The sequence below is a fragment of the Ornithorhynchus anatinus genome, chromosome 19 (assembly GCF_004115215.2).
Source record: "Ornithorhynchus anatinus isolate Pmale09 chromosome 19, mOrnAna1.pri.v4, whole genome shotgun sequence".
Classification (NCBI taxonomy): domain Eukaryota; kingdom Metazoa; phylum Chordata; class Mammalia; order Monotremata; family Ornithorhynchidae; genus Ornithorhynchus; species Ornithorhynchus anatinus.
The window spans coordinates 19,103,005-19,125,890 of record NC_041746.1 but is presented as its reverse complement, the minus strand read 5'-3'; the positions used below and the strand labels follow the sequence as shown (position 1 = coordinate 19,125,890).

General features: G+C 42.3%; 1 protein-coding gene across 2 annotated transcripts in view; it reads right to left on the bottom strand.

Moving 5' to 3' along the window:
* REV3L (REV3 like, DNA directed polymerase zeta catalytic subunit) overlaps window positions 1-22,886 on the bottom strand; it is a 211,016-nt gene that overhangs the window by 50,361 nt on the left and 137,769 nt on the right. For both annotated transcript variants that reach the window (XM_029047173.2, XM_029047174.1), the window contains 6 exons: window positions 21,430-22,346; window positions 20,797-20,879; window positions 19,323-19,448; window positions 11,747-11,939; window positions 11,433-11,544; window positions 2,162-2,277 (listed from right to left, as the gene is read on the bottom strand). In XM_029047173.2, coding sequence (XP_028903006.1) covers window positions 2,162-2,277; window positions 11,433-11,544; window positions 11,747-11,939; window positions 19,323-19,448; window positions 20,797-20,879; window positions 21,430-22,346 — 1,547 coding nt within the window. The remainder of the gene's footprint in view (window positions 1-2,161; window positions 2,278-11,432; window positions 11,545-11,746; window positions 11,940-19,322; window positions 19,449-20,796; window positions 20,880-21,429; window positions 22,347-22,886) is intronic.

Below are 22,886 nucleotides of genomic sequence, written 5' to 3'. Positions count from 1 at the left end.
GGTGGCATCTTCAGGGCACACCCCTATCACCCTACAACCTCTACAACCCCACCAGCCAAAATTCAGGGTGTAGGCTAAGGAACACACTGTATCACTGTGGCCCACAAAGCATGAGATAATAGTGGCTACTGTTAGTGGCACATCAAAGCTAGTGGCTTTGATCAAGATGATAGTGGGATTCAAAAGTAAAAATTTAGCACTTTTGCCAAGGATCATCATGAAAAAGGAAAAAAATATAAGTAACTGTTTTATTTATTTTTATCATTACCATTATTATGTTTGTTAAGCACTTACTATATGCAAAGCACTGTACTAAGCGCTGGGGTAGATACAAGATAATCAGGTCGACCACAGTACCTGTCCCATATGGGGCTCAAAGGCTAAGGAATAGAGAGAAAGGGTTATAAATCCCCCTTTTAAAGATGAGGAAACTGAGGCACAGCAAAGTTAAATGACTAGTCCAACATTGTACAGCGGGCAATTGGCAGAGTCAGAGTTAGAACCCAGGTCCTCAGACTTCCAGGCCCTTGCTTTGTTCCACTAGGCAATGTAGTACCTTTACTGATCACTGAAACCAGCAATAAAGCGATAAACTCAAGACCCATTTCTTCTTTACATAACCACTTTTAAGGTTACCAAGAAAAAAAACATTCTATGTGAAATCTAGGTGATATAAAAACAAACAAAGCATGATCAGTTCTGTTGATATCTTCCTGTCCAGAGTTTGAAAAGTACCTACTATCTTTGATTTCTCTAGCTTCAAACTCCTTTTTTAACAGGCAACGCAGCTCCCATATTTTATTCTATTACCACCCAGGTATCAGCCTTATGAGACAGCACACTTTTCCAAGTCTCTCGTTTTTATCCTCTCGAATTCTGGAGTGGTCTTCTACTATTATTTTATTTCTCTTCTACAGAGTTTCTTCTTTTTCCAGGCTGCCTTGAACAATGCTTTTGTAACAATTTAGGTAAGCACTGGATTAAGGTGTTATCGCAGTAACGACGACGATATTTGTTAAGTGCTTACTATGTGCCAAGCGCTGTTCTAAGCACTGGGGTAGATACAAGATAATCAGGTTGTCCCCATTTTGGAGATGAGGTAACTGAGGCCAGAGAAATCACATGACTTGTCCAAAGTCACACAGCTGACAAGCGGTGGAGCCGGGACCTCAGACTCTCCAGCCCATGTTCTTTCACGGGCTGGGGAGTCAGAGGTTATGGGGCTGGCTAGGTCACAGGAAAGCTACTTTTTGTTGGACCCTTTACGATGCAAGAATTTTGGGAAGCCTAGGAAAGAGTGGAGGAGGAGCCGATGGAATAAATAAAAAAGAGAATCTGTTCCTACCACTGCCACTGCCATGAACTCTAACACCCCAAAATCTGAGCCTCTCACGGGACAAAGCAAGAAAAAGGCCACGAAACCCAAGGAGTTGGCAGCAATTTATAATTATAATAGCATTATTATTATTACTATTGTTATTACAATTTTTAAGGACTTACTGTGTACCACACACTATACTAAGTGCTGGGATAGATACATGACAATCAGTGTTTGTCCCATCTGGGGCTCCCAGGCTAAATAGGAGGTAATAGAATTTAATTGCCATTTTACAGAGGGCGAAACTGAAAAGTTAAGTGACTTGTCCAAGGTCACTCAGCAGGCAAGTGGCAGAGCTGGGATTGCGACCCAGGTCCTCTGACTTCCAGGCCTGTGCTCTTTCCATTGGTCTACACTGCAGTTGGGCTAGTTTCGTTTTCTTTCTACACCAGCCTCTTTCATTCTACTCCCTTGGTTCTGGTGAATGAGTGAGTGACTGTGTGTGTGTGTTTTGGGGGGGGGGGGGGGATTGGGGTACTTCAGGTGAAACCTTGAGAATGCTGGGGTCTAATGTCTAAAAAAGGTTGAAAATCTTAACCTTTTACTCTAGGAGATGAGCTTTCTAATCTGTAGACTCAAACTGATACCCAAAGAAACTTCAGTGGTGTCTTATTTGACAAAGAGAGTGATAAATGAATGACAAACATCACAAGTTCAAACCAAAACACAGTGTGCCTTGTGCAAAAACGAATGAGCCTCAAACAAAATAGTTATTTGGCTGCCCACATTTACCTTTTCACTTGTTCTATATTTAAAATATAACACACTCACAGTGATACATACCTGGTACACGGGAGATCATCTGACACAAATCAACACTTAATGCTGCAGCTCTCTGTAGGAGGTAGCCCCAGGAATGCATTTGAATCTCATAACCCAATAAAATATCTGGATCATACCTAAAGAAGAAGTAAAAGGATTAAATAAGCACCATCATTTAAACAAGTTTAGAACACAACCAATCTATCAGTTGCATTTATTGAGTGCCTGCTGTGTGCAGAGCACTGAAATAAGCGCTTGGGAGAGAATGATAGAGCAGAGTTGACAGACATGTCCCCATCCCACAGTGAGCTAACAGCCTAGAGGGGGGCAAAGATATTAATTCAAATAAATTAATTATGGATATGTACATAGGTAGTGTGGGACTGATGGAGGGCTGAATAAAGGATGCAAAACCAAGTCCACAGGTGTCGAGAAGGGGAAATGAGGGTTTAGGTGGGGAAGGCCTTTTGGAAGAGATGTGACTTTAATAAGGCTTTGAAGGAGGGGAGAGGAATTGTCTGTCGCATATGAAAAGGGAAGGCGTTCCAGGCCAGAGGCAGAAGGTGGACGAGGGACTTGTGGCAAGATAGATGAGACTGAGGCACAGTGAGTAGGTTGGCATTAGAGGACCAGAGAGGGAGGGCTGCATTATAGTAGGAAATCAGAGATAAATTTGGAGGGGGCAAGTTCACTGAGTGCTTTAAAGTCAACCTTAAGGACTCTCTTTTTGACCTGAGGCGGATGGGCAACCACTGAACATTCTTGAGAAACATGGAAAACGGACTGAACGTTTTGTAGAAAAATGAGCCGGGCAGCAGAGTGAAGTGTGGACTGAACTGGGCAAGAGACGGGAGTCGGGAAGGTTGGCAAGGAGGCTGATGCAACAGTTCAGGTGGGATAGGATATAAGCTTGGATTAATGTGATAGATGATTGGATAGAGAGGAAAGGGTAGATTTTAGCTATGTTGTGAAGGTTGAGTGGACAGGATTTGGTGACAGACTTAATGTGTGGGTTGAATGAGAGAATAAGTTGAGGATAATGCCAAGGTTACATGCTTGTGAGACAGAGAGGATGGTGGTGCTGTCTATGGTGATGGGAAAGTTGGGGGAGGGCAGGGTTTGGGTGGCGAGATAGAGAGTGCTGTTCTGAACATGTTAAGTTGGAGGGGTCAGGGGGAATCCAAGTAGAATTGTCCTGAAGGCCCGAGAAAATGTGACACTGCGAGACATTATGGTTAGAGGTGTAGATTTGGGAAATATTTTTCTATCTAATACAAAAGCCAGAAAAATGTTTTGCCTAATTAAAAAAAGGCTCAAACCTAAAAGCTGTAGAGGGTGGGTAACTGAATTTATATATTTATATTACTTAAAACAAGATTTTCTGGATGACACTGATTGACAGAAATGGTGGAATTCTGTAACCTAACTAATATTTGATTAAATTTGGACATGTTATTACTTATTTGAGGACTAAGAGGCTAAGATAACATCCTTATGAACTTCAATGGCTTTAAACACTGACCGTTCCAACTAATCTCACCTTTTTTCCTCAAAAACACATTAAATGGGTAGAGATTCCTTCTGAAGGAAAAGCAGCTGTAAAAATAAATGACAACATGAACCTATTGATAAGGATTGGTTTTTAGTGAGGTTCTTTTTAGTTCAAGATCTATCGAAGTTAAAGTACAAATGAGACCTTTAGCAAACTGTACATTAGGTGCTGAGAGGCAGAGACCATGAGGAAAGAGGGAGTGATGGGTTTTTGACAGCAAAACAAGATATGGAAGTTAGGCTGGGATGGGAAACTGAAGAGGTATTTGTGGAGGGGGCTGGGATATGATAAAGTAGAAGCCCAGCACTAGCATAAGTGTCCTTACTAAGGGATAGTTATGAGTTCTAGCGTCACCTCAGTAGAGAAATTAGGACAGAAGTCGCCACAGCTCTCCCTGCAAGAGGTGACCCCGAGTGGACAGAGAACACAGCCCAACATACGAACCATAAACGTGATGCCCGGAGGAGGGATGGAAAAGAAAGAGCTGGCATACTGGCTAATGGGCCTCTGTGAAGAGATGAGGTAGGGCCAAGACGGGCACAGAGCAGGAGGAAGGGGACTGAAACGTTGGCACGGAGTGTCTGAATCATATGTCCCTCAGTACAGCTACGTGAGTAATGCCTTTGCGGCTGAGGGTTGCGTGCTTGGCCACGGGCCAACAATAAGGTTAGTGGCTAGCTCCAGGGGTGAGAGATGCCCCAGCCTTGGGATTCCAGGGAAAAATTCATTTTTTTGCCACAGGGTTTCTACTGGTAAATTAGTCGCAGAGTGATTTTCAGACCATTCAATATCATAAAAAATGACACTATGGGGTGAGGCCAATGGTCTCTTTAGTCCAGGCTACAGAATTCAGAAGGAACCCATCTAGGTTTAACCTTTTAGACATTCTAAGGTTCGCGTTGTACATTTAATACCTCTTACTTCCCTGCTAATCCCCTAATTTTCTCTCTAACAGCCCAAATGGTGAAATGAACAAAGGAAGTTGTCAACAGGCAGTTTGGAATAGGCTAAAACAGCATCATCATACAGAACTTTACTCTGTAGACATGATAACATAACAAAGGACAGTCTTTGCCAAATGCCAATGAATGACAGTCAAGCCAACTGCCTCACTGTGCCTTGTTCTCACTTCACCTCTCACCTGGCCCTTCACCCCTCACCCTCATATCAGACTAACACTCTCCCCAACTTCTAAGCCCTTCTAAAATCATATCAATCATAAGTACTGAGTGCCTACGAATTGCAGAGCACTAGATTAAGTGATTGGGAGAGTAATAATAACAATAATTGTAGTATTTGTTAAGCGCTTATTATGTGCCAAGCACTGTTCCAAGCATTTGGAGGAGATACCAGGTGATTCGGTTGGACACAGTCCCTGTCCCATACAGGGCTCACAGTCTCAATCCCCATTTTACAGATGAGGAAATAGAGGCCCAGAGAAGTGAGGTGACTTGCCCAAGGTCACACAGTGGATAAGCAGCACAGCGGGGATTAGAACCCGTGACCTCCTGACTCCCAGGCCTGTGCTCTAAAACAGAATTAGCTGATATGTTCCTTGCACATAATGAGCTTAGAGTCTAGAGGGGGAGTCAGACATTAATAGGAATAATTTATAATATATGATTTAAAGATATGTACATAAGTGTTGGGGGGTTGGGGGTGTGGCAAATATCAAATAGATAATGAAAAATTTCTGATAATGAAAAATGAAGCACACTAGACAGTGAACCGAGAATCCAAAGACCTTGAGATATGCTGAGGTCATGCACCAGCGACCTTTCTGGAAATCAAGTAAGGAAGGCCCCCTGTTGGAGATGTGATTGTAGGAAGACTGTGAAAATTGGGAGAGCAGGTGGTCTGATGGATATTTACTGGGAGGGAGTTCCAGGCAAGGAGGGAAGTAGCAAGAAAGACAAGAACAAGGCATTGTTGACTTGAGAGGAGTGAAGCATGTTTGGATGCAGTGGGAGAGGAGTGAAGGTAAAGAGTGGGGAGAGAGAGCTGAAAGAATGCTTTATAGTCAATGCTCAAGAGTCTCTGCTTGATGTTCAGAGGAATGGGCAAGGGTTGGAGGTTTTTGACATGTGCAGAATGTATTTTGGAAAAATGATCTGGACAGCAAAGTATGAACTTCAGATAGGAGAGAGTTGAGCTGGGGAAACCAGAGGGGAAGCGGGTACAGTGATCAAGCCAGGGAATGACAAATGCTTGGATGCCCATGGTGACCATAGGATCTGAAAGGAAAGAGTGGATCCTGAAGATACTGTGGAGGAAAAACCAACAAGATTTAGTGACGGAATCAATGTGAGTTGAAAGATAGAGAGGAGTCAAGGATAATGCCAAAGTTGTGGGCAGAGAGAGAATGGTGGTGTCAACATTGATGGGAAAGTTAGGGGGAGGAGTAGATTTAGGAAGGAAGATGAGCTCTTCAGTTTCCGACATGTTGACCCTGAGGTGCTGGCAGGACATCCATTTAGAGATGTCCTGGAGGCAGAAGGAGAGGCAACTTGCAGAGAAGAAGACAAGTCAGGGAGAGTGAAGCAGTTCTGTTAGACACCAGCACAGAGGTGCTAGTTGAAGCCGTAAGCTCCCCAAGGGAATGGGGATACACTAAGAATAAAAGAGGATCCAGAACTGAGCCTTGAAGGGCACCTACTTCTTCCAGTGCTCTGCACAAAGTAAGTACTTAATACCATTACTACTATCCACAGTTAGGGATTGGAAGGGAGAGGAAGAGTCAGTGAATGGGACAAAGAAAGAGAGTTCAGAGAAGTAAAAGGCAAACCAGAAGAGAATTTTATCAGAGAAACCGAGGTTAGACAGTGTTTCCAGGAAGAGGGGGTGGGCCACAGGTCAGAGGATTAGGGCAGAGTCCATCAGATCTGAAGAAGAAGGGCCATGGATGACTTTGGAGAGAATGATTTTAGTAGAGTAGAGAGGGCAGAACCTGGATTAGAGAGCGTCGAGTAGGCAGTTGAGGAAAAGAAGATAGCTGGAGCAGACCATCTAGTTGAAGGGTTAAAAAAGTGATAAAAATAAAAGGGTTTCACAGTCCAAAACCATGTAACTCTAAACCAGAAATAAAAGATTCTGCATTAGATTTTTGTATTTGTAAATATGTGAACACACTGAGTTCAGCCATAATGAATTTTTGTTATATGTTTTGGCTAGGTTACTATTAGGGAACATTCACCTGACAACACAAATCTGCTTGGATATAGTGTACTGCAGTGACAGGAGAAACAGTTTCTGAAGATGCGCGTGGGTGAATGTGCACAATCTGCAGTATGATGCAGTGTGTAGAAGACTTTTACAGGGTGTTGAGAAAATTCATTCTTTTGAAAGCATTACATTTCACATCTTACTAAAAAAAAAAGCAACTTTAGGTAATATACTAGGATCGGTTATTGTCTGCTCTAAAAACGTTAGGACTAAAGATTATCTTGCTATCTAATGGAAAAATGAAATAGCCTATTCAAAATGGTCATTATACTAATTCTGGTACTTCTAGCTGTTTATGATGTGTACTAAGCATTGGGATAGGGCTCTCCTGCTTTTGGCCTGGCACGTCCTCCATCCTCAATTCTAACAGACAATTACTCTTCGCCCGTCAAAGCCTTACTTAAGGCACATCTCCTCCAGGAGGCCTTCCCTCACCCCCCTTTCCTCTTCTCCTACTCCCTTCTGCTCACCCTGACTTGCTCCCTTTGTTCTTCCCTCCTCCCAGCCCCACGGCACTTATGTACATATCTGTAATGTATTTATATTAATGTCTGTCTCATCCCACTAGACTGTAAATTCATGGTGGGCAGGGAACATATCTGTTTATTGTTGTACTGTACTCTCCCAAGAGCTTACTACCGTGTTCTGCACACGGTAAGTGCTCAGTACGATTCAATGAATAGATAAAAGATAATCAGGTTGGACATAGCCTCGTTAAAATGCTGAAGAGAGGAAGGGAGGTGTTTAAGCCACAGTAAACAGTTCAGCATTATTTCTAAGTGAGAGCACTGTAAGAGATACTGGGGGTAAAATTCAATTGAGTTACTCTGAAAGAGCACTAAAAGAAGAGCATATGGAAGGTAGAGGTGATTATATAATTGTTTATTGAGCCACTGGCATATGTACTTATGATTTAACTTTAAAAATGGCTATTTATTCATCCATAAAGTTTTATAAATTATTAGACAGTGAATGATGAATGTCTGAATTTATTTTCCCCAATGAAATCTCAATCTGATAATGAAATACTCTATTTGGGGCAATGGAGTCTAGATAAATATGACAATTACTACTATCGTCAAGCAAGAGAGTAAAATCAGGGATTTTAAAAAATCCTCTGGGGTCTAAAAATTTATCTTATTGGATAGGTGAAACTGCACTTCTTTAGCTGAATTATGACTGCACAGAAAATAGAGAGAGCCTTATGGTCCTCTCTCAGTTCGCTACTCATCACCCAAATCTGAAAAATAATATTGGGGATGGGGAGAATTAGGCTGGGAATGGACTGCTGAAGCAGGGTTAAAGGAACTGGTTCACTTGGTCAGTTTGGATTAAAGGCAAAGAGAAGCCCTCACCTACACTGGGTCTGCTCATGGATCTTCAGAACTGGTCTGGGATTTCTGTCTGTCTGTCTGTCAGTCTCTTTCTCCATTAGCTCCAGAAGTCTCAGCAAATTTGGCTGGAGGCAAGGAAGAGGAGAATCCTAGGGTCATGACGATCTGGTTTCAGAGGCCCTGAGCTACAATTAACCCCAGGGGGGTTGGAAGCAGACTGCTCAGCTCCAGATGTCAAGTAGCAGCAGGAGCTAACAATAAAGTACATTTGTAGGCAGGCCCCTAGTTGATCTTTCAAGTTTTTGATACAGGGGAAATTTAGTGAGATGCTATCTTCCAATTCTCTCAGGAAAAACTTCCTGCCGCTGAAATATTTTATGGCTGAGTTGCAGACTGAGTTTCTTTTCATGACCTCAAAGAACCCAGCAGAAACTGGCTGCTCAATTACTGCTGTTTTCCCTCCTTATGTTTCCCGTGTGTGTGTGTGTGTGTGTGTGTGTGTGTGTGTGTTGGGGGGGTGGGGAGAGGCAATGGAAAGGGTGGGGGGAAAGGAGAGAAGGCAAGAAGGTATGGAGGGGCAGGGGGAAGAGAGCAGGTAATATGCTTGGAGAAAGTTGATTTGCAGACCAAATCAGAGAGAATTGAAATTCTGATATTTTAAAATTTTCTATCGTTATTTTTAACTGTTAATATATGGTGTGTGCCTTGACAGTAAGCACTAGAAGTGACTTTCCTTTGCACAATTTTTCCTCTGCCACATTTTCTTTATCACCAGGATAATTACTGCCTGGAAAACATATGGAAAAATGATTGCACCTGCAAAAAAATGACATAATTCTTAATGCTGGCAGCTCAATGCTGGGTGAATGCCCAAACTGGCAGTGAACCACACCAAGCCTAGCAAAATGATTGGAAAAATTCTGGCACCGACAGCACTCCTGATTTAAGTTCTTCAGTGTGTCTCTAGCTACTGTTGTTGGGTGAAACAAAAGCGTGAACACTGTCAGCATTTTCCTGTTATTGAAAATTGCTGTAAAAAATGAAACATACTACTACCAAACCAATCCACAGTACTCTAGAGAGCAGAGGCATGTTCCTCTTCTTTTACAGCAACAGTGGGTAGTGCAATATTATTTCTGATGCGGTGTCATCATTCCCTGAAAATTCAGGTTGGAAGGCTAGTCTATTCTTTATTTGCTGCTGCCTTCCTCAATTGCCCTGTTATAAATTCTGCATGCAAGGCCTCATCTTAGTTTTTAGAGGGAAGAGTTACTTTACAAAGAGAAACAAAGTAGAGAAACATAGACAACAAAATGCTACTGCTTGAGTAATTGCAGATCCTGAGGGACATTTTCCAGTGGTCTACGGTCCCTAGAAACCTAAACCTAGAGATAAATGAAAAGTGAATTCCTAGAGGTCAGAAGCTTTGCCTCCTGGGCTGTGCCCCAGAATTACTGAAGTGGGGAAGAGAAAATTTTCTTTTTAATGTTCTTGGACTCTGCAGTGACAAATTTCCAAGAATATCTTAAGCAAACATTGATGGAAACATGAGATATGATCAGATCACTAAACCAAGATTTTAAGAAATCATTTGCGATATACTAGGGTTAATATTATCCCAGTTCTAATACTGCTTGTTGATTTCAAACAAAAAAGAAAGGACAAATCAGAGCAAAAATTTAAAATGAGACTATCATTCTAAGGAGACCATTTTAAAAACCCTCCTTAGTGAAGAAACGAATGTTACTATAATAAAATCGCCTACAAAAATAACTATTATTTTAACAGTGATTTGTTCAATCACCACATGTTCCCTCAGACATGTGATGTTCAAGCAATCATAAAATCCTAATATTAATTTACAGCATCAACTCTAACCCTATCCCAAATTCTAATGCTAGCTCAAATCATAATAATAAGTGTGGTATTTGTTAAATGCTTACTGAGCGGCAAGCGTTGTACTAAGTGCTGGGGTGGATACAGGATAATTGGGTTGACACGGTCCCTATCTCACACAGGGCTTGGCATCTTTATCCCCACTTTCCAGCTCAGGTGACTGAGGCACAGGGAAGTTAAGTGTGAGGTCCCACAGCAGACAGGTGGAGGAGCTGGGATTAGAACCCAGGTCTTCTGACTCCCAGGCTCTTGATCTCTCCACTATAATAATAATAATGATGGTACTTGTCAAGCACTTACTATGTGCCAAGTGCTGTTCTATCCGCTGGGGCAGATACAAGGTAATCAGGTTGTCCCACGTGAGGCTCACAGGCTTAATTCCCATTTTACAGATGAGGTAACTGAGGCACAGAGAAATTAAATGCCTTGTCCAAAGTCACAGAGCCGACAAGTGGCAGAGTTGGGATTAGAACCCACAACCTCTGACTCCCAAGCCCTTGATCTTTCCACTAGGCTATGCTGCTTAAACACTAACTCTAATCCTTGCTCTAAACTAAAACAACTTTGGGGGATTAATTCACCCTAGTGGTTGGACTGGATTTTTGATACCGGCAAAGAAACATTACTGACAATCCATAACGATTAGTTATTTGATTTTAATAATTTACAGTTGGTTAGGCAGGTTGCGAACAGTTCAATTTAGGAGTTTCACTGTTCAGAATCTTGAGGTCTAGCCTCTCAAATACGCAATAACTACTTTTGCTCTTAGAATGAATCTAACATTAGCAATTTGCATTTAATCAGAACCCAAAGCTCTGTCTATCTGCCATTAGCTTTTTCAGCTGACTTGCTTATCATTGTGTTTGCTTCCTCACCACGAACCTAGTTCACTGGATACTCTCTGAGTACTCAATCAGTATTTGCTGCTGACTGACTTCGTTGGCCTCTGCATGGCCTCTTTCCTGGAATTTCGGGGAGCTCAAGGAAACCTCCCCATCTTATGGATTTTCAGGCCTGAGAAGGATAGCTGAGCTTTTTATGGAAGGATCACAACTCGGGAATTTGAGAGGAGAGGGAATATAAGGTTTAAACTGACTCAGATTTTCTGTATGGCAAAACAAGTGGAAAGCAGAACAGCACTTATATCCCAAGGCAAATGTAATGCTGATTACTGAAGAGAGTTTTGGAAAATAAACAAAGCACAAGCAAAGTGCATTTGGGGGACTGGTGGAGGAAGGAAGAACAAGACAAACAAGCAAAGGAAAGACCAGAATATGGAGAAAAATACCTTTTAATTATATTGACTACTTCTTGGAAAAGTGCTCTTTCATCAACAGCATAGGTTACCTCCAATCCTGTAATTCCAGACCTTGTAAGTAATGGACTGTGGTTCCTCTTATCTACGAAACAAACGCAATAATGACGGTACATAATTCTAAATGCTTTTTAGTGTCTTCCTTTCAAAGAAGCTAAGTTTTTTAAAATTCCAAAATTAAGATGACTTTCCCTAATTTTGCTAAAAAGAGGCAGCATATACATTTTGAGGACTGGCCCTTAAAGGTAGCAAAAGGATCATTTACAATTGATGAATATTAAAAATACCTTGATTGGAGATTGTCCTGTCCTTATCAATTACTATCACCCCCGTGAGCTCAGTTTTTTCTCTATCTGGTAGGGCTGTGTCTGATGAGACGCAGTAGAACAATGCGCAGATAGGATCAAATTCAGGATCTGGCTTCAAGTCTCGCCTCGTCCGAGCATGCAACTCCACACTGATGAGAGTAAGGTTTTGGACCTACATCACAAGAGAAAAATACAGATATTTCTGAGATACTTGAGGTTTTAATTCAGAGAAAAAGTTTCACCCCAAATTAATGGAATCATTTTTGCAAATTCTAAAACGTGATGCAAACCAAAACTCATGGAAAATAAAATTTCAATATGCGTAAACATCAATTAATGGTATTTACTGAGTACTCACTATGTAGCGAGGGCTTGGGAAAGCACATTACTTTAGAGGTGGCAGACATGACCCCTGCTAACCAGGACCTTACAGCCAGCAACAGGATAGATTACGGATATGGGGAAGAGTAGAGTTTAAGAATATTTACATAAGTACTATGGGCTGGGCTGAGTATCAAAGTCATTAAGGGGTACACAAGCAAGTGTATTCTCAACTGCAGACCGGAGGGAAGAAAGGAAAAATAATGGACTGAATTTGGAAAGGCCTCTTGGAGGATACGTGATTTTAGGAAAGGGTTTTGAAGGGGAAGAGTAGGGGACTGTGATATACGAAGTGGGAGGGAGTTCCAGGCCTAAGACAGACTGTGGGCAAAGTGCCAGTGACAGGACAGATGATAGGGAGGTAGAGGCTTGGTACTAGAGGAGAGGAGTGTGTGTGTCTGTTGGATGGTAACTGACCAACTAGTAAGGTACGATGGGGAAAGTTGGTTGACTGTCTTAAAGCCAATGGCAAGGAGTTTCTGTTGACACGGAGGTGGATGGACAACTACTGGAGGTTGGTGAATGGTTTTTCAGGAAAATGGTCCGGGCAGTTGTGTGAAGTATGCACTGGAGAGGGGAGAGACTGGCTGGGAGAGGATGCTCAGTGAGGACGCTGATGCATTCAGTCGTTAAGGCAGGAAATGAAAAATTCTTGGATCAGTGTGGTAGCAATTTGGACGGAGAGGGAAATGCAGATACTCAAGATATTGTGAAGGTATAACGCACAAGATTTCCTGACAGACTGAATGCGCAGGGTGAATGAGAGATGAGTTGAGGATTTTTAAACATTTGATTTTAAAATTCCTTAAGTTAAAGATAGCATATGCATTTTTTACTTCAGGACTGCTATAGAAAGCAAGAGTGAAAAAAGTCTGGAAAAACCAATTTTTTTTTTTACGACATCAGGAAGCTCTAACTGGATTTCTGAATGAAAAAGCTTCAATGAAACCTATGCACCCAAGAATATAGGCTCATTTAAACGGGCTAAACCTGTGAAAAGGAAATGCTTATTTTAAGAAGTTGGGTGCTGGCCCAGAAGTTACACCAGCACCAGCTTGTTGAGGTGGATAATACTTTCAAGTAATTTTACATGAAACAGGGAAGTGGGAGGACAAAGTGTGGGGGGAAGGGAGGAGGGGAAGAGAGGAAGAGAGAGAGACAGAGACAGCAACAGAGGCAGAGACAGACACTTTAAGGACCAAACACTTTCTGCTTTTCCATTTTTTACAGAAAATCCCTATATCTGATATGATTTATGCTCCATTCAGCAGTAGTCAACAACTATCTTATCCCAGTTTTAATCTAGTGAAAATCAGAGGGAGAGTGTTCTTTAGTTCAGGGTGTCTCCCTACCACTAGATATCTTGCCAAACGCAATGAGTAAATGTTCAGAAAGAAGCAATTAGTACAGGGTCTGGCATGTAGTAAGTACTTGAAAGAATGCTAGATTTCCTCTTTATATCTGCCTTTCTCAATGAAGTATATGGACTTCCACACTCTCAATCATACAGTTGCACGTAGTGTTATACATATGTTATGCTACATTAGCAATCAGGATACCAAAAGCCGGGCACAAAGGGAAGAAAGAAATTCATTATGTTTGGTGATTAATTCCTCCATTACTGAAAAATGTTTTGTGCACTTGCCCAACGTTTATCTTATTAACCTGCATGATTGGCCCAAATTTCAGCATAATTTTCCAACATTAAATCTGAGGTGTTATGATGTGGCCTCGTATAGAAGAAGTGAGCTTAGCAATAAGGGGAGCAGGAGAAAAGAAGAAAAAAGGAAGAAAGGAGGGGAGAAGGTGCTTAAATTATCCACTCCTTAGTGCCACATACAATATTCACTCCCTTCTCTACTTCCAGAACATCGGTTTCAAATTAGGAATTTCCATTCCCTGGCACAAGTCTGACTCTGCTGTCAATGCACCAGGACATTTCTCTTCTTTCTATTCCACAGCATGCTTTCTCAAAGAAGAAATTCCCCCATACCTTGGAGTGAGAAGTCATAGTCATAGCATTTATTAAACACGGTACACAGACTAATAATAATAATGTTGGTATTTGTTAAGCGCTTACTATGTGCCGAGCACTGTTCTAAGCGCTGGGGTAGACACAAGGGAATCAGGTTGTCCCATGTGGGGCTCACAGTCTTAATCCCCATTTTACAGATGAAGTAACTGAGGCACAGAGAAGTTAAGTGACTTGCCCACAGTCACACAGCTGACAAGTGGCGGAGCTCGGATTCGAACTCATGACCTCTGACTCCAAAGCCCGTGCTCTTTCCACTGAGCCACGCTGCTTCTCTAACTGTACTAAGCACTGGGAGAGAAATCACAGGTGCCTCACATTCTGACATTTCTCCTCTTTCTCCCCCAATGGGCACCTGTACTTCAGCTCACAAAAAATAAAATTTTATTTCCTCCTCAAAAGTTGAGGTGGGGCAGTGAAAAGGTGGGGGAAATTATGTGAGTAAATTTGGCCTATTTTCCTATTAAGAATAGTGCTACAAGGATAGAGGAATTGAAGAGCTAAAAATGTACAACTGACAAAATGAAGTGAAAATGTAACTTCAGATTTAGATAGGTTTTTGTAGCAAATCAGAATATATGTTCTACTATTTTGAGGGAAAATGTTCTTCAAAACTGTATCAATCATCTCTCCCATCTCTCCCTGCCTTTACAAGACCTTGCCTGCACCAAGCTCTCATCACCTTTCCCTATTTTTCCCTCCCTGCTGCCTCTCCCGTACACTTAACCCCACACCCAAGCACTTAGGTACTCTCTTCTATCCATACAGCCCAGCAGCATGGGGTAGTGGATAGAGCATGGCCTGGTGGTCCTAAGGTGATGAGTTCTAATCCCACTCCACCATTGGAGTGGAGTGGTCTCCACTATGGTGGAGACCAGTGCTCCCTGGTCTCTCTCTTTCTCTACATGCTCTCTACAGTGCCTAAAATCCATAGCACTGAGTCTAAGATGAATGCTACAAAATATGAAAGGTCTAAAATCCTCAACCATAGACAACATCTGTGGGCATAGCACTGTGATAAACATTTGGGAGAGTTAGAAGACATAATAATCACTGCCCTCAAGGAACTTACAGACAAGCGGAGAGATGCATAAAATAATTTACAGCTAAAGAAAAAACTGAATAAGCAATTTAAAGTGGACAAACAGAACAGTATGTGAGTCGATATTTATTGAGCGCTTATTATTATTAAGTGCCGTCGAGTCACTTCATAGTGAATCTACGAATATACTTTCTCCAGAACGTCCTGTCCTCTGCCATAAACTGCAACCTTTTTAATGGTTCCTCTGTTATCGCTGTTAATAATAATAATAGTTATGGTATTTGTTAAGCACTTACTATGTACCATTCTAAGTGCTGGGGTAAATACAGGGTAATCAGATTGTCCCACTTGGGGCTCACACTCTCAATTCCCATTTTACAGATGAGGTAACTGAGGCACAGAGAAGTGCCCAAGGTCACAGAGCAGACAAGTGGAGAAACTGGGATTAGAACCCACGACCTCTGACTCCCAAGCCCGTACTCTTGCCAATAGGCCATGCTGTTCCTCTGTCTCTATTTATTTGGCTGCTAGTCTGCCTCTTACATGTTTTCCCTGGACTCTTCCTAGCATTACTGTCTTCTCCAGAGAATTAGTCCTCCTAATTATGTGTCCAAAATATGCTAATTTAAGTTGAGTTATTTGGCCTTCCAAAGACCTCTTTGGTTTAATTTGCTCTAAAATCCATTTGTTGGCTTTTTTGGACAGTCCCTGGTATTTGCAGAAGCTACTGAGTGTTAACGGTGATAACGGTGTCATCCTTGACTCGTCTCTCTCGTTCACCCCACACATCCTATCCGTTACCAAGACCTGCCGGTTTCACCTTTACAATATCACCAAGATCTGCCCTTTCCTCTCCACCCAGACGGCTACCTTACTGCTACGGGCTCTCGTTATATCCCGGCTAGACTACTGTGTCAGCCTTCTCTCTGACCTCCCTTCCTCCTCTCTCGCTCCGCTCCGGTCTATTCTTCACTCCGCTGCCCGGCTCATCTTCCTGCAGAAACCATCTGGGCATGTCACTCCCCTTCTTAAACAACTCCGGTGGTTGCCTATCGACCTCCGCTCCAAACAAAAACTCCTCACTCTAGGCTTCGAGGCTCTCCATCACCTTGCCCCTTCCTACCTCTCCTCCCTTCTCTCTTTCTACCGCCCACCCCGCACGCTCCGCTCCTCTGCCGCCCACCTCCTCACCGTCCCTCGGTCTCGCCTGTCCCGCCATCGACCCACGGGCCACATCCTCCCGCGGTCCTGGAACGCCCTCCCTCCTCACCTCCGCCAAACTGATTCTCTTCCCCTCTTCAAAACCCTACTTAAAACTCACCTCCTCCAAGAGGACTTCCCAAACTGAGCTCCTCTTCTCCCTCTACTCCCTCTACCACCCCTCCTTCACCTCTCCGCAGCTAAACCCTCTTTTCCCTCCTTTCCCTCTGCTCCTCCCCCTCTCCCTTCCCATCCCCTCAGCACCGTACTCGTCCGCTCAACTGTATATATTTTCATTACCTTATTTATTTTGTTAATGAAATGTACATCGCCTTGATTCTATTTAGTTGCCATTGTTTTTACAAGATGTTCTTCCCCTCGACTCTATTTATTGCCATCTTTCTCGTCTGTCCGTCTCCCCCGATTAGACCGTAAGCCCGTCAAATGGCAGGGACCGTCTCTTTCTGTTGCCGACTTCATTCCAAGTGCTTAGTACAGTGCTCTGCACATAGTAAGCGCTCAATAAATACTACTGAATGAATGAATGAACTTTGTGCAAAATCCCTGCCCTCATAAGCTTAAAGTCTAATGGTGGAGACAGGCATTAAAATAAAATATGAGTAAGGAAAACAACCAAAAACAAGGATATTACTACTACTACTAATAATAATGGTATTTGTTAGGCACTCACTACTTGCCAGGTACTGTACGAATCGCGGGGATGATTACAAACAAATCAGGTTGGACACAGTCTTTGTTCCATGTGGCGCTTACAGTCTCAATCCCCATTTTACAGATGAGGTAACTGAGGCCCAGAAAACCGAAATGACTTGTCCAAGGTCACACAGCACACCAGGGGTGGAGTGGGATTAGAACTCATGACCTTCTGACCCCAGGCCGTGCTCTACCCACTACCCCCATGCTGCTGGGCTGTATGGATAGAAGGGAGTACCTAAGTGCTTGGGTGTGGGGTTAAGTGCACCGGAGAGGGAGCAGGGAGGGAAAACAGGGAAAGGGGATGAGAGCTTGGTGCAGGAAGGATTCCTGGAAGAGATATGATTTCAGCAGGGGTTTGACGATAGGGAGAATGTTAGTCTACCAGATACGTATTGGGAAAGAGTTCCAGGCAGAAGGGAGGACGTGAGCAAGGGTTTGACAGTGGGTGAGGTGAAAGTGAGGGACGGTGGGTTGGTTCATATTAGAGGAGTGGTACTGAGAGAGGAGCAAGGATATGCTGAGGGCCTCAAATCCAATGACAAGGATTTCTGCTCAATATGGAGACGATGGGCAAACATTAGCCGTGTTTGAGTTGGGGGATGTGTGATTTATTTTTAGAAAAATGATCTGGGCAGCAGAATGAAGAAGAGACCGAGAGTGGAGAGTCTGAAAGCAGAGAGGTAAGCGAGGAAGAGGTCGATGCAGTAGTCAAGACGGGAACCAGGGCGGAAGCAGTTTGAACGGAGAAGGTGGCACAAATTCCGCTACAGAGTTAGAATTGATGAGATTCAAGTACTGACTGAATATGCGGGTTGGAGAAGAGAGACGATCAAGGATAATGCCTAGTTTGTGATCTTGAGAAACAGGAAGGATGGTGGTGTCAGGGATGGGAAAGTTGGGGGAGGAGATCATTTGGGAGGGAAGATGAGAAGTTCGGTTTCGAATCTGTTGAGTTTGAGACTCTGTACCTAAGTGGTTAGAGAACCAACAAGCTCCACCCAGCAGCTTCTGGTGACAAGATCAAAGGACCTCACGCTATGCGAACAGCAGGACAGTGTGCCCCAGAGAATTTCATGGTACTATACCCTCTGGTCTAACCCCCCACATCTCCATTCAGGTCTGCTAAGGTGGGGGCTGGTGGCCCTCAGAAACACCGGGCACGACAGAGCACATGACATCACACGCATTTCTCCGGGCCCAGAGTACAACCTAATGACACCCTACATGTCACTGTGCAGAGGTGTAGAGAGATTCCATCTGATTTTAGGGCCTTTCTCCAGGGGGATCCCAGAGCCACTGCGTTTGCTTCTCGGGTCTGTGGGAGCTCTGGTGCTGCACCTCAGCTTTGGAATTTGGCAGCAGGAGCTGCAGTGGAAGGAAGTTGGGTTCTAAATGAACGGCAACTCAGTTGCTCGTCTGTAGGGTCAGAAAACTTCTGTAGAAGCTTCCTTTCTAAAAAAGATGAGGCAATTAGAATTTCTAAAAGTTGGGAAAGATTTTACTCCCTTAGTTACACTTATTTTGCTCCTGTACCTCTCAGGCTTTTTTTTGGGGGGGGGGGGAGACTTCAATCTGTGGGAGCTCTTCTCCCATTTTTTTAGCCTAAAAATGAAATCTTAATTCAGTTTCAAACCTGGACTTGCTTTCAATCCAGCTCCGAAGGTTCTTGTCCTTTTTTTCTTCGGCATATATCGTAAACCAAGACAAAGTAAAGGCAAACAGCAGGCTCAATTCTCTTCCTGGCATCTCTGGGAATGGGCTTCCTAAAAATCCCCTGGGTGTGGAAGAGACAAATGCCTTCCTCCCCTTCTTCCCTCTATTCTCCATCCATCATTTAAAACATGCTGAAGGAGGTGAGTTGACAGGGATTTTTATGCTCTTTCAGAAATAGTGCAAAAAACTCTTCTGGGAACAGAGCTGTAAGGGCTATGTGAGTGTCAGGATGATTGCTGAACATGGCTACCTGTGTCCCTCCCACGTCTGCCATTGTTCTGCCACGGAGAGAGAGGCCATGAGCTGTCTAGCTGACTATTTCCAGGTTATGACAACCAACCCTCCTAGTCTCCCTTCTATGGGAGAAGGAAGGGGTGAGACATTCACTTACATACAGTAAAAAGAGAGAGACAAGAATTAAAACTGAAAAACAGATAATGAACACATCCTTAACTATTGTAGTGAATTACCTCGTGCAAGGTCTTTGCGTCCTGTAGGTTTTGCATGCTGACTTTAAAACCATAAGTGTTGTTTAAAGAAGGTCCTTCTATCTGAGAAGTTTCTTTCTTTGGGACACGTAGAGCAGCAAATTGATTCTATTGAAAAAGAATGCATACAGCCAAAAAAAGAGAAAATGTTTTGGTACATTATCTTTTTTCCATAATCAATATCTTTACAAAGGTTAATAATAATAAAAAAGATCGGATACTATGACTAAAATACTCTCCTAAAGTTATTTCTCAGGAAGAAAATGGGTGATGTCTTTTTATATTGGCATTACCAGATACAATATTGGTTCTGAACGATGTAGAGATGTCTGATATAATCTCTAAGCAAAATATGTTCTGACTACCACCCCTAATTACAGAAATGATACATTCTTAACTGCAAAGTGGCATTCATAGTTCATGGATAGTCATCTTGACCTTTGTGGAACCATGCGAAAATAAAGGACTCATTCAACCTGCATCCATTTTTGTCAAAAGTGGGAAATTATGGACGGGATCCTGCCCTACAGCAAAGTGTCCCTTAAAAGAAAAATTAGCAGATACATTTCATGGGATTCTTGGAATCCTAAAAACAATAGGATTTTGGGGTTTCTTTAAAAATGTCTACGTAGTAATTACTCATAACACCCTGGAACTTGGTTTTAGTATGTATAATATACATTTAATTCTGAAAATTATCTTTACTAGTATAAATACATCATTGATTTGCCTGTTCAAAAGATCAGAAGCACTTTCAACACCCTTACACTTCATATGTATACTGAACAATCTGTGGTATTTACAAAGAGTGGGCAATTGACAAATGCTTTCTAGACACTGGTTCTTTTCCAGACAATATAATTCACTCTTTTGTCACATTAACTAACCACAGCTAACTCTACGCTTCTAAAATAACAATCGAAATAACAAAATGTGTTTAGCATTTCTGTAAACACATATGAATTTTACAGAAACAGCAACAACTTGTTGCTTTCTTTCGGTATGAAATACAGTCAACTGAAAAAAACTGGAAATATATCTCTTAAGAAATCAATTAACAAAACTGAGTTAAAGGATATATTTTGGGGAGATCAAAAAGCACTTACTTGAGCTCAGCTGTCATGGATTATTCTGATTTTGCCAGAAACCAGTTAATGTATTTGTATCCTCATAATCCACATTTGGCTATCATATTCACTTTCTCTGTAATATTTGTATTTACATATAAGAATCTTTTAGATCCCAACAACAAAAGAAAAACTATGAAAATAATAGGCAATTTCTTGCTGTCTCAAAAAAGGGTATGTAAATGAAATGACACAAAATGTAAATAGAAAAGAAAAATTTCTATTTGAGACTTTGGGCTATTTTGTTACACAGATTACCTAACTGGAGTCTAAAATAGTAATAAGAATGGAGCTTCCATGGCTCTTGGAAAATATTTTGGTATAGTTACCTTCATTTGTGTTGTTAAGAGTACTCTTCGCAGAGTGTCAGCATTACTTCCTCTCCTATGACTCAATTTCTGGGATTTTGGTTCTGTAGAAAGAAATGCAATACTCAGTGTATACACCAAAATTAGCTCTTCTGTACTTTTTAATAAAAACACCTAGGAATATGGGTTGCCCAATAGAGAATTCTCTATTCTAAATTTTGTCCTGGGCCAAGAATTCAAAGCCAGCTCACATAAAAGGGCCTGAATTTTGTTAATTTTCAGGACGGTACTGGTAAAAGGTGCCATTACCATGAACCTTTGAAAAATGTTAAGTCGAAATACAAAAAAGCTAGACACAAATGGTGTTTTTAATAGAGAACAATGATTCAAAAATGAGTGTTCTTAAATAGCCCCTCAATTTGCTTTCAAATGAGTGAGGGTGTTCAGGTCTAAACGTAAAAGGTGTTCATTTAGATTGCAGTTAGAACCTTAACTCAAAGTTAAAAATTCATTTAAGTCAGCCAAACATGGGAAGAATATTTTTGTTGGTGCTGTCTAGAAAGGTTTCCAAAATGACCAATTCATCTAGCATTTGAAAAAAGTTAACATAGTGCCCTTCTTTAGCTTTAGTCAGCAACTATTGAATGGATTTACCTGTTGTTAAAGGACTAAAGCCAGCTGCATCAGGAAGGGTTTCCGGGCGTCTTCTCTGAACGATCGGGGTACTGTGAAGGCAAAGAGGGTCATAATTGCCAGCGGCTGCTCTGACTTGAAAGGGAGAAGTTTCTGGAGTCTCTGAACTGTTCCTTGGTGGGGTCTCCTGAATGCCACCGTTAGCAGATTTTGGTAAGTTCTCTGCAAGCGGTGAACCAAACTCTTCAAGAGGCGATGATGCTCGGTTACGTGTTCTCCCAGGTGGATCATCTGCTTTCAGCGGCTTGGAATCCGGAGAAACTTCTTGTTGCCAAGGAGGAAGCACTGGAGAATCAGGAGAGCTGTAACTAACGTAATAGTCATCTTCTTCATCATCTTTTTCAGGTTCTCTTCCACGTGGCATTGTCTGATTTTCAATCGCCGTTTTATCGCCCTCCGGCACGTTCGTGGTTGAGACTTGTACTGCGATCCTAGAATTGCCAACATCGTCCTTGGTTTGTGTTACAATAGGGGTTTCGTGTGAAATAATACCATTTCCTGGAGGCACTACAGGTCTGTCAACTTGGTGGTTGGGAAAGCTAGTCTTTATTTCAATTGGCTCATGTTTAGGCAGTTTCTTACAAAGTTCGTATTCTTCTTTGGCTTCAAGCCATGTCTGAACCAGTTGTCTCCCTGGGGCACATTTACAAGGCATGATCACTATTTTTTTATCATCACGAGTTTTATGGCTATGGTTGGAACCTTTATCAAGAATTGGCTGGCCATTACGAAGTGGGGATCCCGGCCTCGGATTCTGAGTCATGGCCGAGAAGGCTGTCTTCCACAGGCATAGTCCTTCTAGGGAGAAGTCTCCTTCAAATTCGGCCAGATCATTTGGAAGTCGGGTTTCTACCGTGAGAAGCCGTCCTCCAATCTCTCTGAAAAGAAAATATTTCAGAATCACTATTTTGCCTCGAAAAGAAGTTATTGAGATTTTCAGCTACCGGTACCCTCTTTTGGAAAACCACAGGTGTGGCTTAGCGTCAATGGATACCGTGGTAAATTTGAAAATCTAGCAACAAAGAACTCTTTAGAAGTTGACTGGATACCCCTCTTTTCAGCTATCTGCTTGAAGTAGATGACTCACCTGCTTTAGAATCTGGTATCTCCTACTGCCTCCAGGACAGTTGGATGACCAACGGGGCTAAACTCATTGTGTGAAAAACTCAAGCCATCTCCTCCCCTAATCTTTAGCTTCTTAACTGTAATTCCTGAATATTTTCCCTCAGAAGCTCTCAAGCTTGGTTCAACCATCCCCTCTTCTCTGCCGTTTATCTCCCACCCACCACCACTCTCTAAATCCTCTATGATATTTTAAAGATGTGCTCTTTCATCTCCATCTTTACAGCTATCACCTTAATCTAGTCGAGAGTCTCCTTATTTACTTAGTCCTCACTGGTCTCTGTCTCTCTGCCTCC